The sequence below is a fragment of the Microcaecilia unicolor genome, chromosome 8 (genome assembly GCF_901765095.1).
Source record: "Microcaecilia unicolor chromosome 8, aMicUni1.1, whole genome shotgun sequence".
In the NCBI taxonomy this organism is placed as follows: domain Eukaryota; kingdom Metazoa; phylum Chordata; class Amphibia; order Gymnophiona; family Siphonopidae; genus Microcaecilia; species Microcaecilia unicolor.
Genome location: NC_044038.1, coordinates 194,893,466 through 194,912,401, shown reverse-complemented (window position 1 = coordinate 194,912,401; position 18,936 = coordinate 194,893,466). Strand labels below are relative to the sequence as shown.

The 18,936-nt window shown below is 41.3% G+C and overlaps 1 protein-coding gene across 1 annotated transcript in view; it reads right to left on the bottom strand.

Moving 5' to 3' along the window:
* Positions 1–555: 555 nt before the first annotated feature.
* The window catches only part of LIME1 (Lck interacting transmembrane adaptor 1), a 58,305-nt gene continuing 39,924 nt past the window's right edge, over positions 556–18,936 (bottom strand). The window contains exon 6 of the mRNA XM_030212143.1: positions 556–1,076. Coding sequence (XP_030068003.1) covers positions 771–1,076 — 306 coding nt within the window. The 3' untranslated portion in view covers positions 556–770. The remainder of the gene's footprint in view (positions 1,077–18,936) is intronic.

Here is an 18,936-nt window from a genome sequence, read left to right as displayed (position 1 = left end):
ACTAGAGGCTTGTTAGCATTTTTAGCGCATGCTAACCATTAGCGCACGCTGTGTAGGTGCCCACAATATTCCTAGGGGTGCCAACACAGCACATGCGAGAAACACTAGCGCTGCTTAGTAAACATAGCCCTTTGAAATAAAGTTGGTTACAAAAAGTTGGCTGAAAACTCTTCTATCATCAGTGGGAGACTCCATCATCAGAAATGGAGAGGTTTGGCGATGATAAACAAAGAAATGCAGCATTTTAGGATGTGTATAGAGAAGGAAAGGGAATAATCAAAGACAAATCCTGAATTTGTGTGCTGCTAAGAGCATTATGTACCAAGATAGAAAATTGGGGGGGGGGGGGGGGGAAAGAGTTTTGGAGTAAATAAATTCAGTATTGGTCAATGTTAACTTTAAGGTGATAGTTTGATAGCCCATCTTTCATCTACCATACCAATCCTTGAGATCCCCACCCATAAAACTCTGTAGTTGGAAAAGTACTTAAACTTTATTATTCAAAATAAACTTACATATATTTAATATGAAAATGAATAAATTTATTCAGTCAGTCTTTCCACAGAATTGACTCCTCAGAAAACTGGGGACCATTAGGATCTCTTTGGCAGCTTTGCCTCTGAAGAGAGAGGATGACACTGGACCTGGACCTTGCTGTCAGGATAGGAGAGGAACATTTCAGGAGGGGATTATTTTATCTGTATCAGGGCAGGTAACAACTGGCTTTCAGATTTTAACCTGTTTGATTAACCTCTAGGCCATTATGTGGTTTAGAGGCCCTCTCTCACTTCACTAATGCTTTCATAAAAGTTCTCTTGTGGGCAGTAATTGGCAGCACTACTTGTTCCTTTCTTCTTCCAGATCACATCAATGGCCTCATAAGCAGGGTCCCTCAGAGCTTCAGAGCATGCTCCAATTTTTGCCTTTTGAAGTCCATACTCAGGAAACACAACCATGCTGTCAGGTGTGTAAGGTGTCAAGACAGGGCATGTTTCCACATCTGGAATGTTTTCTGGAGAAGGCGGTGCAGGATTGTGAGGTCTCTTCTTGCAAACAGTTGAATACATTTCTTCTACCTGAAAAAATAATTCACACCTCCAGATGAGTGACTAACAGTAAACAATGCGTATACAGGGATATAATAAACCCAAAACTCTTGGCAACCTTATGTATAATCCAGCAAAATAGTCAATCGCATATGTGTAATTCAGCAACTGGTTTGTGAAGAAGATGCCCAAAGGTTCTCACTTGTCACAAATTGCCGTCCTCTTATTGACTGCATAACTGTACAGACAGTGATGGTGAAGCAGCATACTCACTTGTGCAACAGCAGGGGTTAAAATAATAATAGCAGCAAGTTTCAACCAGTTGTTCTGTATCCTCAATACAGTGCTGTATTTTGCTGCTCACTTCCTCAGGAGGACATATCACACATCCTAAAAACAAACCCAGTAACCCCTGAACAATCACCCATGTAATCCATTAACACCATCCCTATATTCAACAAAACAAATTACAAACCTTACATAATCAAAAATAGAAATGCTAAAATGATTCTTGGTGGCTTACTGGGGGAAACCATGACTCTCGGTCATGGACAATTGCCACCTCAAAACACATCACTAACCGCAGCAAGTCTTGGCCCCAGCAACCTCTGCGAGCCTAACGGCTCACCGTACTTTATAAAGACACGTCCGACTAGTTCTAAATCACTGATTGAACAAAAGACCCACCAGTCCCAGCAATCAAGTTCAAGAACATTTAAACCAACCATTCAACTTCATTGTCTATTGGTACCACTGTTCCCCATGAGTAAAGTCTCTGCTCTCGTTATAATAATGCTGTAGAAATGTCACCATCCTGGACAACTCCACTTGAATTAACAAGTTTCTTGTCATCCAAAGTATGGCCAACCTGCCTGCTACGAGAGGTGCTTCATTTTTCTGTAATCTATTATTACTCAAATGTTCAGTGATATGCTGTTTGATTTTTCTACAAGTTTGACCAATGTACTGTAGTAGAGGCCACACAAGCATATTATACAATATACCACCTGATCACTTTCACAGTTTTTATTACATTTTTAAATAAAATGTCTTTATGGATGTGGTATTTTTACAAAAGATATAGACATTGAATTCTGACAAAACTTACAGTGACCACAGGGAGTAATGTCTTCCCAAACCAGTTTTAATATTTGCATTCTTTAACATCTTCCCCATATTGCTACTGTGATGATAAGCAAATTGGGGGGGGGGGGGGGGCTCACCTTTGTCTGCCCTCATAATTACAAGGAATTTATTTGCAGCCAAATCAGACAAAATCTTTCTTTGCTCCTTAGACAAATTAAATGTATTTCTTAGACCCTGATGTTTAACTACCTCTAAGTCATTTAATACTAATTTTTGAAAAGCCAAAATAGAGGCGTCTGGAATGCCCAGAGGTATCCATGATGATTTTATCTGCCTAAGTAAAGGGCATCCCTCCTCTATTGCTTGACTATCCTGACCATGAAAAAATACCTTAAGATTATCATGCATACCTCCGGGTGTTCCGGATGCCTCTATTTTGGCTTTTCAATAATTAGTATTAAGAGACTTAGAGGCAGATTTTTTCTAAGGAGTTAATGTTGTTAACTGTTGATGTATTACAAGATATTATTGCACAACAGCGAACTGAATTATAGGAGAAGCTTAATTTATTGCAAGAGGCTCAGGGATCCACACTGTATGAACAAAATTTGGCTGAACACACTCAAATTATATACGAGTATAGACAGAAACAGAGGGCTCAAAAAGTGGCAAAATTTCAAAGAGACAAATTTGATTACACAAAAGGATATGTCTATCCATGGATGGACAAGTCCCGAAGAACAAGACGATTTAGAGGAAATAGGAAATACTAATAAAAAGGTAGCATTTAAATTGTCTTCTAGCAAGTCAGCAGGAGAGGATCAAGAATGGGGTGATGAGAACACAGTTGAATAAAATGTTCAAAGTACTCAGTTACAAAATTACCTGAAACTTTTTTTTACATCTTCTACGGATATCTCATGCATCAGTAGAACATTTACCACTCCCTCGGGAATCATTGAAGGGTACAAAGCCAAAAAGAAGCGATTGAGCACGCTGAGCAATGTACTTATCATCATTTCATACATTAACATTCCAATAAATTAATCTATTGCAGCATGGATTGTCCTTCGTTCTATCAGTTCAATATGAGTCCTTTGGCACTCAAAAAGCTTTGTTTAGATCTTTTAGAACTTTGAGCTTGAAGTTATTTTTTCAGGGTCAGGATAGTCAAGTAATTGTGGCAATGCTGGATGTGGTAGCACTTCATACTAACATTGCACAATTCAGTGCTTTGGAAGTTGCCTATAAATATCTGTCCAATGTGTCTATTTCAGCAGATAAATTACATTACATGTTTTGATGCATATGTTATGTGCCATAACTATTTTTAATTTGATAAACAATTCTTCCTTCAGATTAAAGGGGTGGCTATGGAGGAGGACCACTGTGGCCCCTTCCATAGCATGCCTTTATGACAGAGTTTGAAGAAAGGTTTGTTTATACATCTCAATATGTAGGACATATTTGTTGGAAAAGGTTCATAGATGTCATCCTGATTTGACAGGGCTCTTTACAGGAGTTAACAGCTTTCATTGATTATATAAATGGAGTGGACTCTGTAGGTTTACCTTTCAGTTTAGTAGGGAGAATATTACATTTTTGAATATTAATATTCAGATCTCACCATTTTATACAAAAGTTTATAGGAAAGAAACAGATCATAATACATTACTCCATTATTCAAGCTCTCAACCCAGAGCTTTAAAGAATGGCATCCCGGTGGCCAATTCCTACAATTAATAGGTTTGTGTTCCTCAAAGGAGGATTATAAAGAACAGGCTGGCAGGATATTTGAGAGGTTCATTAAGAGGGGTTATCCCCTTAAAGTCATTAAAAATGCCTATAAACATGCCTTACATATGCAAAGTTCATGGTTATTTTTACCTCAGTCTAAGCAGTTGAGGAGTACTTTAGCTAGTGTTCTCCCATATTCACAGAGTTCTTTCATTGTTAGAAAACTAATTTTGAAATATTGACATGTTTTGGGGATCCATCCAATCCTTAGTGAGCCCCCAAAGTTTGCCTATTATCATAATAGCAATATGGGGGAGATGTTAAAGTGTGTAAATATTAAAACTGGTTGGAAAGGCATGCTCCCTATGGTCACTAAGGTTTGTCAGAACTCAATGTCTGTATCTTTTGTAAAAATACCACATTCCATAAAGAAATGTTATTTAAAAATCTAATACAAACTGTAAAAGTGATCGGGTGGCATATTGCACAATATGCTTGTGTGACCTCTACTATATTGGTCAAAACTGCAGAGAAATCAAGCAGTGCATGGTTGAACATTGGAGTAATATTAGACTACAGAAAAATGAAGCACCTCTTGTAGCCCATTGGAGGCAGGCTGGCTATACTTTGGATGACTTGAGATATGTTGTGTTAATTCAAGTGGAGTTGTCCAGAGTGGTGACGTTTCTAGAGACGACTTAGAATGGGAGCAGAGATTGATTTAATCATGGTGAACAGTGGTACCTACAGGTTTGAAAAAAATGAAGTTGAATGGTTGGTTTAAATATTCTTGAACTTGATTGCTGGAACTGGTGGATCTTCTGTCAAATCAGTGATTTAGACTAGTTGGAAGTGTCATTATAGGTGAGCTGTTAAGCTTGCAGAGGTTGCAGGCATACTCAGGCATGCTGGGGCCGAGACTCACCCGTGGTTAGTGACGTGTTTTGAGATGGCAATAGCCCATGACTGAGAGTCATGAATTCCCCTGGTAAGCCACCAAGAATCTTTTTAGCATTTCTATATTTGATTATGTAAGGTGTTGAATATAGGGATGGTGTTACATGGGTGATTGTTCAGGGGTTACTGGTTAGGTTTATGTTTGTTTGTTTTTACGATGTGTGATATGTTGCCTGAAGAAGTGAGCAGCAAAATACAGGACTATATTGAGGACACAGAACAACTGGTTAGAACTTGATGCTATTATTTTAACCCCCTGCTGTTGCATAGGTGAGGAGGCAGCCTCACCATTACGGTCTGTACACATAATTGTGGGCCCTCCTGGGACAGAGAAATATCCAGAGTACCTGAATGTAACTCACCTTGAGCTACTACTGAAAAAGGTGTGAGCAAAATCTAAACAAACAAATAAATAAATAATAAGTAAGAGGATAGCAATTTGTGACATGTGAGACCTGCAGGTATTACAAGTGACAGCCTTTGGGCGTCTTCTTCATAGACCAGTTGCTGAATTACAGATATTTTATTAATGACTATTTTGTTAGATTATATAAAAAGGTTGCCAGAGGTTTTGCTGAGCAGTCATTTCTTGTGTTTTTGGATATGACATTTATCTGAATCGGCAAGTTTTTCAATAAGGATTGGCATTTAGACCTTTAAGGCATTTATTATGGTGTGGTATACTTAGTATAGCATTGTGCAAAGGACGCTGGAAGACTGTTTTTTTTCTACACTTGTGAATGTGATTATTTATAAAATAATTTTTGAGGATATTATAAAGATTAGATATAATAGTGGAAATACAGGAATAATTGATTTATTTATATTTTTACTAACAGTAAACACATCTATTCCTGAGAGCTTTCTTATGCTCTAAAGGTTTTGCTGGTGTCAGAACATAATCTCTCTCCTCTGTATTTAATTCCTCAAAGTGCTCACTTCAATTAACTCTTCTAGTCACCTTTTGCTCCTGGTTTGCTGGAAATTGCAATGAACATAATAGCAAGGGTGGACTGTTTAAGCAATCAGGCAGGGCCCGAGGGCCCAGAGAAGCAGGAGTCCCAGTGCCTCCCCCTATGGGATCCATATCTATACGTTTGTCTCAAGGAGGTTTAATACACAAGAGACCAAGTGACATCAAAATGTTCAAACCAATTAGGTCAGTTTAAGTTTCCCCTTCCCCGCAGAGCTGTCATCCCCATACACTCAAAACAAAGCAAGTAAACCTATGAACTGCTGTATCCAAGTTGTCGTTCTTTATTGCTGGTAGCAATTTTATTTATCTCACTATATTTTCAAACATGTTGGCCTGTGCAATATATGGAGCATACATCTGCTGTCTGGAATTTTGGAAGACAGAAATAAGGAAATAAAAATTAAATTTTGGATGTACTCTTTAGAAATTGTTGTTTACTTTTGCAATGTGATGGATGCCTGTTCTGGTGTGTGCATGTGATAATCTTTGAATAACTGCCTATACTAATGGCTAGGGACAAACTTTTAAATGCCCAGTTGCAGAGCTGCCAAGTTACCCATTCCAGGAGGGAGACTTTTTGGCCAGTCCTGGATTTCTGCCAACTTCATCCTGGTGCATTATGGGACCTGTAGTACTGATTTCAATGGATAGAATCATGGACTTCAAATACTACACTGCTTTGGGATGTAAGTTTAAAATCAGGACTGGATAAGAAGTCTCCTTCCTGGAATGGGTAACTTGGCAGCTCTGCAGTTGTGTATATATGCTAACCTCAACTTAGTAGATGACGGCAGAAAAAGACCTGCACGATCCATTTAACAAAGTTCTTCACTGGACCAAACTTGCTTTCCTTGTGCCATCACTATCCAGCAGGAAGGCAGTGTCTTAAAAGGTGGGGGATAAAGGATTTTTTTTTTTAACGTTTATATCACACATTATGCCAAGCAAAGTCGGGTTCAATGTGGCTTACATTTGAAAATACAGTGAGACAGAATAATAGAGTTCAGTTATATCATGGGAACAAATAGATGGATATGTCTGAAACATAACATACATACATAACATAGTAGATGACGGCAGAAAAAGACCTGCACGATCCATTTAACAATGTTATGTATGTATGTTATGTTTCAGACATATCCATCTATTTGTTCCCATGATATACCTGAACTCTATTATTCTGTCTCACTGTATTTTCAAATGTAAGCCACATTGAACCCGACTTTGCTTGGCATAATGTGTGATATAAATGTTTAAAAAAAAATCCTTTAACCCCCACCTTTTAAGACACTGCCTTCCTGCTGGATAGTGATGGCACAAGGAAAGCAAGTTTGGTCCAGTGAAGACTAACTCAAAATATCCTGTTCCTTAGCTGGGCCCTAGTATTACCATACTGAAAATGCAACCATACCATGCCTCTGTGGTAATGCTCCACTAATAAAAGATTAACTGGATTTCTTGAAAGGATTATATAAACTTAGGATGCATTACTAGGGACACAAACGTACACTTATTTATTCAATATCACAATTCTTCATGTACAGCCACAAAACAACCTTTTAGGGTGGATAGTGTTCACAATGAGATCCTTTTATTATTGACCAGATAAAGATAAGACTTTCCAGTTTTGGCACAGTATAAGTTATTCTAGAACAAAATATAAGAAATCCAATGGACTGCAGTAGGGGCTTATGGCCTCTTTATGGTTAGACAAGAGAGATCTGCATGAAACAAAATATTTATTTTTATTTTGACTTATAAAACCACTTGCCCCTGCAACTTGTTCAAAGAGAATAATCCATTCGTGCATCTAAAAGGTAAACGTCTACAAAACAGATGAAGATGTGATTCCATGTGCCCCAATGAAAGGAGAGTTTAATTCTACTTCCATTTAATTTCAATATATTCCATCATCTTTATAACACCAGGCTTCCCAATGCAGTTTACAACAGTTAAGATGAACCCATCAGGAAACAGGATATCCTCAATGAAATTTGGCTATCTGTATTGTGTACAGTGTATTTATTTAGCTAGTGTAGTTAGAAAAATGAACACAAAATACAGTTTAAAATGGCTGTTTCTACCAGCTATAATAATTTTTAAGCTGTTTTAGTGATATTCAATTGTTATTTCATTATATTAATATCTACAAATTTTCAAATTAAAAAGCTGTCCAATAAGTAAAAAAAAAAATACCCAAATCTTTTATCCACCACCTTTTAAGGCACTGCCTACTCAATTGAAACAGCTTTAGACTTGTTACAGATGGACCAACAATAAACAACAACAACAACGTGGATGCAGCAGCTCATAGGTTTGCTTGCTTTGTTTTGAGTGTACTAGAGATGACAGCTGCACAGGGGAGTGGAAACAGAGATTAACTAAATTGGCTTCCTTGCTTACAGTGGACTACATAGGCTGACTTCTACTCTCCTGTCTATTAAACATCCTTGGTTTGTCTCCTCTCCATCCAGCATGTTTCCCAGTCTTCCACTCTCTTCCCCCCATTCTGCAAGCCAGCATCCCTCTCCCACAGTCTATCTTAAATGGTGACTTCTACGAGGTCCCTGGCAGCAGGAACAATTGAGAGATGCTACCAGCACCCTGCTTGGAGCTTCTCTTCTGACGCAAACTGCTCCCATGTAAGCAGGAAGTTGCATCAGTGGGGCAGTTTGCGTCAGAAGAGAGGATTTAAACAGGCCGCTGGCAGCATCTCTAAACTGCTGCCGCTTCTGGGCACCTCATGGAAGACACTGTTTAAGGTAGACTGGGGGGAGGTGTGAAGGGAGAGAAAGGAAAAGATGATGGACTGGGGGAGGAGGAGTAAAGAGAGAAGTTATGCATTTGGGGGGGGGGGGTGAAGGGGGAACAGGAACCTCAGAGGGAGCAGTGAACACATGCGAATTGCGAACTCGGACTGAGACAGGGCAACAGGCGCGCGCCGCGGCACTCCCCCAGCGGCGTGCACCCGGGGCAGACCGCCCCCACCTTGGTACGCCACTGAGACAGGGTAATGCTGGATGCTGAGAGGAGAGAGAGAGAGAGAGAGAGACAGGGTAAGGGTCGGGGATCAGCAGTGACAACAGCATGTGTCCTAGCATTGCAGCTCTGTGCCTACAGCGCTGCTGCTGCTCATTGGAAAAGCAGGTGTGGTCACGGGACAGGAGGCGGGAGATGGGCGGGGAAGGGAAAATAAAAGTGCCCGTACCTTGTACTGGCACAAAAAAGCCCTGCATATTCCTTATCTAAAATCTGCCTTGTAAATAAACATGAGGAGATAAGGTGTTGCTGCCATTGCAGAATAAACGTGCGAGTGTCTTCCCAACCACTGCAACAACACGGTTCCACAAGATGTCATTTTGTTTTGCTCTTCACAACTCAGTCTGGTAGAACTTTTCAGTACCTTCTGACAGTTTATTTGGCTGTTTTTTTGGGCCAATTGTGTTTTCATGTGTTTTGGGTCTCTCTCTTTCTCTCACCTTTATTGTGTTTAGTGAGTTTTGCACGGTTTTAAGTTTCCCTATTTTTTCCACGTCATCAGGCCATTTTTAGGCCTTCTGGTTGGGTTCTCCTTCCTTTTTTTCCCTTTTGGCACCATCAAGTCATTTGATTTGGCCATGGAATTTTTTTCTTCCATGTCCACGAAAGTTCTCAGTGGCGTTAAGCACTGTACTTGGTACAATCGGATCATCTCTGGTACAGACATCCATTCTTGGTGTCTTCAATGTCTAGGACCTGACTATAGCCCTTCTGTTTCCTGTGTCTTAGGATGAAGAAAAGGACCCAGTTGTCCAGAGAGGTTCAGCGTGAAAAGATTTTTGGAGCCTGGTCCAAACCTTGACATCAGCATCGGGAGTGTTGGTACGCATGGCTGCTAGACCTGTTGACACTGGGAGCAGTTGTGCATCGAGTGTGTCTCCACTTGCCTCGACGCCGACTGCTGTGCAGGGCCCTCAAGACTGACATCATCCTTGTCGGCACCGAGGGGCCTTGATGACCGGCTTTGGCCGAAGACCAAGAAATATTAGCATCGATTCCCCTCAATGCATGGTGCTGGGAGCTCCAGGGTGCCAAGGGTTTCAGCACCCCAGAAGCATCAGCGTCAGGAGAACTGCTCCCCCTCCATGCAAGATGTGCCATTGTGGAGGACTCCAAGCAGCCAGGACCAGCCTCCCGTCTCAACCCCAGCAGTTCTGCAGGCTCTCTGAGCTGACACCCACACCACCTTTCCTGGTGTCGGCCCTTGATGAGCGCATCCGGGCTTGATCCGTGAGCTGCTGGTTGGCTTTATACAACAGAGTGCGTCGGCGTCGGCCCTCAGCCTGCGGTACGGCCCCGACATCGAGGGGGTCATGGCTCCTCTAGGTCAAGGCAAGCTTAGTCTCATCTCTCCCATGAGGAGTTTCTCACCGACACCGATGATGAGTGCTCATGGAGTCAGAGGAGGACCCATGGAACTCCTTGGAGAAGTCCCATGGGATAATGTCTGACCCCTCCCCCACAGAAAAGGAGAAAGTCTCCCCAGAGAGCCTTTCTTTCCTCTCTTTTCTCAAGGAAATGGCAGCTGCCATTCCATTTCCTTTAGAAGTGGAGGATGAGCCCAGGGCCAAGATGCTCGAGGTCCTAGACTACAAGTCCCCTCCTAGAGAGGCTGCGACAGTCCCACTTCACAAGATCTTGCAAGATGTTCTTCTGCAGAACTGGGAGTTTCCTCTCTCTGTCTCGGTACTCCCAAAAAAGAACTAACACCATGTATTGGATTCAGAGTATCCCTGGATTTGATAGGCTTCAACTGCCTCATCATTTCATTGTGGTTGAATCCTCCCTCAAAAGGGCTAAGAGTTCTAGAGATTATGCTTGGGCACCCCCAGGCAGGGAAGCTAGAACCTTGGACTCTTTTAGGCATAAGATGTTCCAGTCTTCTATGCTTATGTCTTGTATTCAATCTTACCAGCTCTTCACCAGCGTATATTTGCGATACCCGGTGCGCAAGATACTAGATTTGGCAGACTCACTCCCACCAGAGCAAGCCAAATCGCTTCACCAGTTGACCAAGCAGCAGAAGGCTTATAAAAGGTTCTTGGCTAGGGGCACCTATGACACCTTTGATGTGGTTTCCAGGATTCTCTGCTCAAAGTATAGCGATGCACAGACTTTCATGGCTACATGTCTCTGACTTGGAACTGGTGGTTCAGCAGAGGTCAGCGGATGCCCCATGCCGGGGGGATAATCTTTTTGGAGAGAAGGTTGAGGAGGTCACTGACCAAATGAAAATACACACTGATACCATCCATTCTCTCTCCCACCGAAAGCCTTTTGCATCTGCCTTCTTTTCTAGGAGGTATTTTGGCAAGTCGAGAAAGGTGGCTGTTACTCTCAGAGGTGTAAGTATGCTTCCTCCTCTTGCCTGCCTCAGCAGGCTCAACCTAAGTGTGTTCGTTCTTGTCAACATCATGCACCTAAGGCCCCAGCAGCACTGGCTCCAGCACAGCATAGCTGCAGTACCAGTGACTGTTCAGCACAGCTTGCCAGTTGGCGGGAGGCTGAAGTTTTTTCATTAATGGTGGCGCCTTGTAACCCCCAATCAGTGGGTTCTTCAAATAGTTCATCTCGGTTATGCCCTGAATTGGTGACAACAACCACCAAACTACCTGCCAAGAGCACATTACTTCAGCTCTCAGAACGAGCAGGTATTTACAGCAGAACCCTCAGCCCTTCTGAAGGCCCATGCGGTCGAGCCCATTCCACCAGGGGAGGAAGGGTGTAGGACTGTATTCCAGGTACTTCCTTGTCCAGATGAAGACAGGGTGGATGAGTCCATCCTAGACCTAAGGGCCCTGAACAAATTCCTGGTCAAAAAAAGTTCAAGATGGTTTCCCTGGGCATCAAACATGCGTGGGATAAACATAAAGGAATCCTGTGCAGAAGGAAGGGATCCTCAGGAGCTTAGCTTAGAATGGGTGGCAGAGCTGGTGGTTGGGAGGCGGGGCTAGTGCTGGGCAGACTTATACGGTCTGTGCCGGGGTTGGTGGTTGGGCGGCGGGGATAGTGCTGGGCAGACTTATACGGTCTGTGCCAGAGCCGGTGGTGGGAGGCAGGGATAGTGCTGGGCAGACTTATACGGTCTGTGCCAGAGCTGGTGGTGGGAGGCAGGGATAGGGCTGGCCAGACGTATATGGTCTGTGCCCTGAAGAGGACAGTACAAATAAAAAAGTACCACATATGAATTTATCTTCTTGGGCAGACTGGATGGACCGTGCAGGTCTTTTTCTGCCATCATCTACTATGTTTACTATCCTTCTCCTCATGATGCAGGAAAATGATTGGCTATGCTCTCTGGACTTAAAAGATGCTTACACTCTCATCCTGATACTTCCAGCTCACAGGAAGCATCTTCGATTTTGGCTGCAACACAACACCTTCCAGGGTGTGTTGCCCTTTGGCCTTGCGTCAGCTCCCAAGAGTATTTACCAAATGCCTAGTGGTCACAGCATTGCTACGCAGACTGGGAGTCCATGTTCTCTTCAGCAACAGCACATCATTACCTTGGGCACTGAACTGTGGGGTGTCACAGGGATCCATACGGTCTCCCATTTTATTTAATATCTACCTGCTTTGGTCAATGGACACAAAATTCTCCATTTATGCTGATGATGATTGAACCAGATCTACCCACAGCTTTGAGTAATCTGACTGCTTGCCTAACCGCAACTCATGAATGGGCGAACAGCAACAAACTTTGCCTGAACCCCCCCCCAAAAAGGAAAAGATTCTTTGGATAACAAACACAAGTGAAGAAACACCTGACTCCAAAATACCTTTTTAGAAGTATGAACTCCCCCCAAAATCACAGGTCAGGAATCGGGATACTGCTAGACTCATTACTCACTCTGATCCCACAGATTCAAACAACCTTAAAAAATGGTCTCTATCACCTAAGGCAGCTATGAAATCTCTCTCCATATATTGAAAAGACAAGTCTGACCACAGTGGTCCATGCCATAACTGTTGGAATAATGTATTGTATTTTACATGCATTGCCTGTCACCAATTTTTTCTCTGTGATTACTCTGTGACCTCTGATGTGAATTACTTAGAGAGGTCACACCCATGCAACTTCCTGTGGGGGTTAGACACAGCACATGGAGCTCATGATCTCTCCTAAGCTGAGAGGATCTATGGTGGTGTGAGCATCCATTACCATCTAAGCACATGGAAAGAGCTGATAATCCAAATGTATAGTATTATGTATATATAAGCCTGTCTGAATATAATCTAACTACAAACTGTGAGTAAACAGATGTTTTGTTACTTCAACTTTAAAGTGACTCAGCAGTGAATTATTCTGGGGTGTATGAGAGAGATGAAGAAAAGAAATTAACATTTCTAAAGCTGAAGCTGTGTGTATAAAAATCTGCTAATTATTTACTACAAATAATCCAACAAAAGGGTTATGGGCCCAGGGTCCAGGAATTGAAAAAGAAGAGAAATATTACCAGGCAGTAAAAAAAGCCACATTTTTCTCTTAGGTTTTAAAAGAAAGATTCAGTCTGTCTCTCTCTCCCCCCACACACCATACAGCAGGCAAGGCTAAGAAAATGGCTGAGGGAGGAAATTCACCATTTTTCTACTCTCTCAAGGTGCCTAAATTAACTGAATTTAATTATCAGCAGTGGGAACTAAGATTCATATGTCTCCTTCAAGCAAAGAAATTAAATATATGCTTAGACCAAAACAGAACAGCTGAAAATATGGCTGAATGGGACAATGCAAACTATTATGTGAAGTGCATGTTTTTGGAAGCTCTCTCAGAGAAACAAGCCATATTAGTGGAGGGAAAAGATACACCAAAGGACATCTTATATAAACTGAGAACTATGTATGCAACTACATATGCAAAACAGCAACCAATTTGGTTGGCAGAGTTGAATGAAACCAAATTAAGGGATAAAAGTAAGTGTAATGATCACATTATGCATCTTATGTCTTCATTTCAAAAGCTAGAACTTTCTGGAATTCCCATGTGTGATGCATTGAAAAGAGCATTTCTTTTTACCTCACTATCAAAGAAGTTTGATGTTTTTAGGTCTGTAAATGAAGCCATTGAAGGGCAATCTTTTGAACAGGCAGCATCAAAACTGAGGCAGGAATACATAATTAATGATTCTGAGGAGAAGTGTTCTCAAAGTCAGTCAGAGAGAAATGAAACAAATTTCTTGGCAAAGAACAGAGGAAGGCGGAGCTATGGGAAAACTCCACCCAAGGGCAAGCTGATTTGCTATTCATGTGGAAAGGAGGGACATGTATCTAAATGGTGTAAGGAAACACAAAACACCCCCTCTAGCTCACCTAAGCCAATGGAACAAAAGAATTTTCCAAGCAGGACATGTACAAAAGACAATGATAAACATAAGGGCTTTCTAATGGTAGAAAAATCTTTGACTATGGTAAATAATAATTCAAATGAAAGTACTTGGATTTTGGATTCGGGGAGCACATGCCATTTAACCAATTGTAAGGATTTCTTTCAGGAAATGTGTCCAGAAGAAGGTATTCTTAATACTGCAAACGCAGGGACTGCTAAGATCCAAGCAAAAGGCATTGGATTCTTAAAATGCAAAGTGTCTAATGAAGTTAAAGAAATTCCTGTAAGTGATGTCTTGTATATTCCCCAAGCAGTTTGCAATATGCTTAGTGTATCTACATTAGATAAGAAGGGATTTGTGATTCATTTTGAAAACAGTAAGTGCACAATCTCTAAAAATGATGAAGTGTATGCTGAAGCTTTTATGCATAATGATGTTTATAAACTGAGCATTTCAGGTGAAGCCTCACATATGGCGCAAGTAAGGAAGAATGATGGTAAATGTAGTCTGGAAATCTGGCATCGCCGCCTGGGACATCGTGATTTTAAGGTGATCCAGGATCTTTACAGTAAGCAACTAGCCACCGGCATTCAGATACGTGCAGATACTGGTAAAATGGAGAAATGCATAGACTGTGTTACTCAAAAAGGTGTGAGACCCTCATTTCCTGCATACACAGGAAATAGGAGTAATAAAGTACTGGACTTAATACACAGTGACTTATGTGGACCGTTTAATATCCCATCATTGGGAAATAACAGATTTGTGCTAATATTCTTGGATGATTTCTCTAGATATTGTGTGGCCTATTTGCTGAAAGAAAAAAGTCAAGTCACAGACATGCTGAAGAAATACGTAGCCATGGTGAGCAATAAATTTGAAAGAAAACCAAAGGTTCTTCAGACTGACAATGGTGGTGAGTTCATTTCACAAAGCATGCACACATTTCTAGAACAAGAAGGCATTCAGCATATCACAACAGTAGCTTATACACCAGAGCAAAATTCTGTTGCAGAGAGAAAATTTACGTCACTTGTGGAAATGACCAGATGTATGCTGTCAGATAGCAATCTCCCTAAAAGACTATGGGGGGAAGCCATTCTCACAGCAGTGTACCTACAAAACAGAATGCCAACTAAAGGCGCTGTGCGCACACCACATGAGACATGGCATGGTAGGAAGCCAAACCTGTCACACATAAGAACATTTGGAAGTACAGCATATGCTCATGTACCAAAGCAAAGAAGGCATAAGCTGGATTCCACAACAGAAAGGGGCATTTTAGTTGGCTATGCTCCAGGACACAAAGGATATAGAATTTTGAATCTGAAAACTGGCATTGTTGGCATAAGACATGTTACATATTTTGATGAAAACAAAAGGGTTGATAAAGGCTGGATTATCCCAGATGAGCCTTATCATCCAGAATATGAAACTAGAACCATAATAGACATGCCAGTGTATATAAATGCCATACCAAGGCAGATGTCTGAAAGCAACTCATCTGTATCTAACGAGGAACAGGCAGAGGAAGCAGACACAGAAAGGATCATCGCAGGAGACAGTACAGTTGGAGAAGGGGAATCAATTGGAGAAGGACTCTCAGATTTAGAGGATGCGGAAAGGTCAGACCAACCTGTTGTCAGACGCTCATCCAGGGAAAACAAAGGTGTTCCACCCCCAAGACTGTCTTACCTAACAAAGTCAGCAGAAGCTCAAGAGCCCTTAACATGGGATGAGATTGAGAAAATGCCAGCAGAAGAAGCTGCTGAATGGCGTAAAGCTGCACAAGAAGAAATTGATTCATTGCATAAAAATAATACTTGGATTCTTACAAAATTACCTCCTGGCAAGAAAGCTATAGGATGCAAATGGGTATTCAAGTTAAAAAGGAATGCACAAGGAAAAGTGGAAAGGTATAAAGCCAGATTAGTCGCAAAGGGGTATCTTCAAAAATATGGAGAAGATTTTGATGAAGTGTTTGCACCTGTAGTGAAACACACGACAATTAGAACACTTCTGAGCATTGCAGTCTCAAAAGGCATGCAAGTCAACCACATTGATGTGAAAACAGCATTTCTTCATGGAGATATAACTGAAGACTTGTACATGGAACAGCCAACAGGTTTCATAAATACAAAACAAAGACAGCTAGTGTGTAAATTAAACAAAGGTCTTTATGGATTAAAGCAAAGTGCAAAATGTTGGAATGACAAATTGCATGAAATATTGACAAATTTAGGATTTAAGCAAGGTGAAGCAGATAAATGCTTGTACACTAGGTGCAGAAATGGACAATATGCATACATTTTAGCTTTTGTTGATGATCTGCTCATTGCAAGCGAAAGTGAGCAAGAGTACAAGGACATTGTAAAATATTTAAACCTGAATGTTGAGATAAAAGAACTTGGTAATATGTCATACTATCTTGGTATAGAAATTGAGAAACAAAATGATGGTTCTTATCTTCTAAGCCAGAAGCAGAAAATAAAGGAGCTTATTGAAAGTTTAGGTATGCAAGATGCCCAAGTTGTAAGCACTCCCATGATCACTGATTTTCTGAAGGATGAAACAGTAAGAGAACCTTTACCAGATAACATCCAATATAGATCAGCCATAGGTAAGCTTTTATATCTTACTACCACATACAGGGCTGATATAGCAAATGCAGTAGGAATTTTGAGCAGAAGGGTCAGCTCACCTACCAAATCAGATTGGACTGCAGTTAAAAGGATGGTAAGGTATTTAAAAGGTACCATTGATTGTAAATTAAAGATTTCAGCCAATAGTAATCCAAAACTAATATGTTACTGTGATTCAGATTGGGCAGGGGATCATTCTGATTATAAATCCACAAGTGGATATGTGTTTATGTATGGAAATGTACAAATTTCATGGGCCAGTCATAAACAAAGTATTGTGAGTCTGTCTTCTACAGAAGCTGAATATGTGGCTGTATCAGAAGCATGCAGAGAACTGATGTGGATTGAAAAACTTTTGCTGGATTTTGGAATAGCTGAACAGAGACCAATCCAGATAATGGAAGATAATCGGAGCTGCATCCGACTGTCACAGAATGACAAGGTTCAGTCACGCACCAAGCACATCGCAACGAAATATCACAACGTGCGAGCACTGGCGAAAGAAGGGGTCATCAGTCTACACTATTGTCACACCAGTGAGATGACAGCTGACATCATGACCAAACCGTTACCCAGAGAACGTTTTGAGAATCTGCGAATAAAGCTTGGACTTTGTATGAATAAATAATTGCATGACAGTTATGCATGAGAAGGGGTTTGTTGGAATAATGTATTGTATTTTACATGCATTGCCTGTCACCAATTTTTTCTCTGTGATTACTCTGTGACCTCTGATGTGAATTACTTAGAGAGGTCACACCCATGCAACTTCCTTTGGGGGTTAGACACAGCACATGGAGCTCATGATCTCTCCTAAGCTGAGAGGATCTATGGTGGTGTGAGCATCCATTACCATCTAAGCACATGGAAAGAGCTGATAATCCAAATGTATAGTATTATGTATATATAAGCCTGTCTGAATATAATCTAACTACAAACTGTGAGTAAACAGATGTTTTGTTAGTTCAACTTTAAAGTGACTCAGCAGTGAATTATTCTGGGGTGTATGAGAGAGATGAAGAAAAGAAATTAACATTTCTAAAGCTGAAGCTGTGTGTATAAAATCTGCTAATTATTTACTACAAATAATCCAACAATAACATCATGACTAGACTACTGTAATACCCTGTACACTGGTCAAACCAAAGACAGTTTGTACTAGCTCCAGCTAATTCAGAATTCTGCAGCACGACTCATAGAAGGCTGCAAGTGGCGTGACCACATCACACACTTCCTGCGAAAGCTACACTGGCTACCAGTAACTTACAGGGATAAATTTAAAACACTATGTTTGATTTTCAAGGTCCTCAGACAAAATGGGCCAGAGTAGTTAAAGAATAAGCTAGCCCTTTATACACATTTGAGACTTCTAAGGTTCTCTCAAGGATCATCACTATCTGTACTCTCGTCGAAAGAAATTGTACGATGTGATACCCGCCAGTAAGCCTTCTCAGGAGTAGCCCCCACTCTGGAATTTACTCCAAAAGGGGCTATGTGTAACTCAAGTCATGCTGGCTTCTTGGGATCGATCCTCTCAACAGGTCATGGCTTGGCAGATTTTGAGGTTGCTGGGCCCCATGGCCTCCACTGTCTATGTGATGTCCATGACACATCTTCACATGAGAACTGCCCAATGAACCCTGGCATCTCAGTGGTATGAAGCCACGGGGAGTTTGGAAGATATCATCCGAGTGACTCCAGAGCTAGTTCACTCCCTGTTTTGGTGGACAATTTAATCCAATTTGACTCTGGGACTACCATTCCAAATTTCTCACCCGCAAAAAGTGCTGACAATAGATGTTTCTCATGGGGTGGGGAGCTCATGTAGATGGCTCCACACTCAAGGTGCTTGGTCCGCCCAGGAAACAGATCAATCTCCTGGAGCTTTGGGCTATTTGGAACACTCTAAAGGCTTTCAGAGATTGGTTGTCTCACCAAATTGTACTCATTAAAACAATCAGGTTGCGATGTATTACACAAACAAGCAGGGGGGCACTGCTTCATGCCCTCTGTATAACACCACCATTTGGATGTGGAATCGGGTGCGCCAGCATAGTATGTTCCTCCTCACCATTTATCTGGGAGGCAAAAACAACAGCCTGGCCAACAGGCTGAGCAGGGTCATG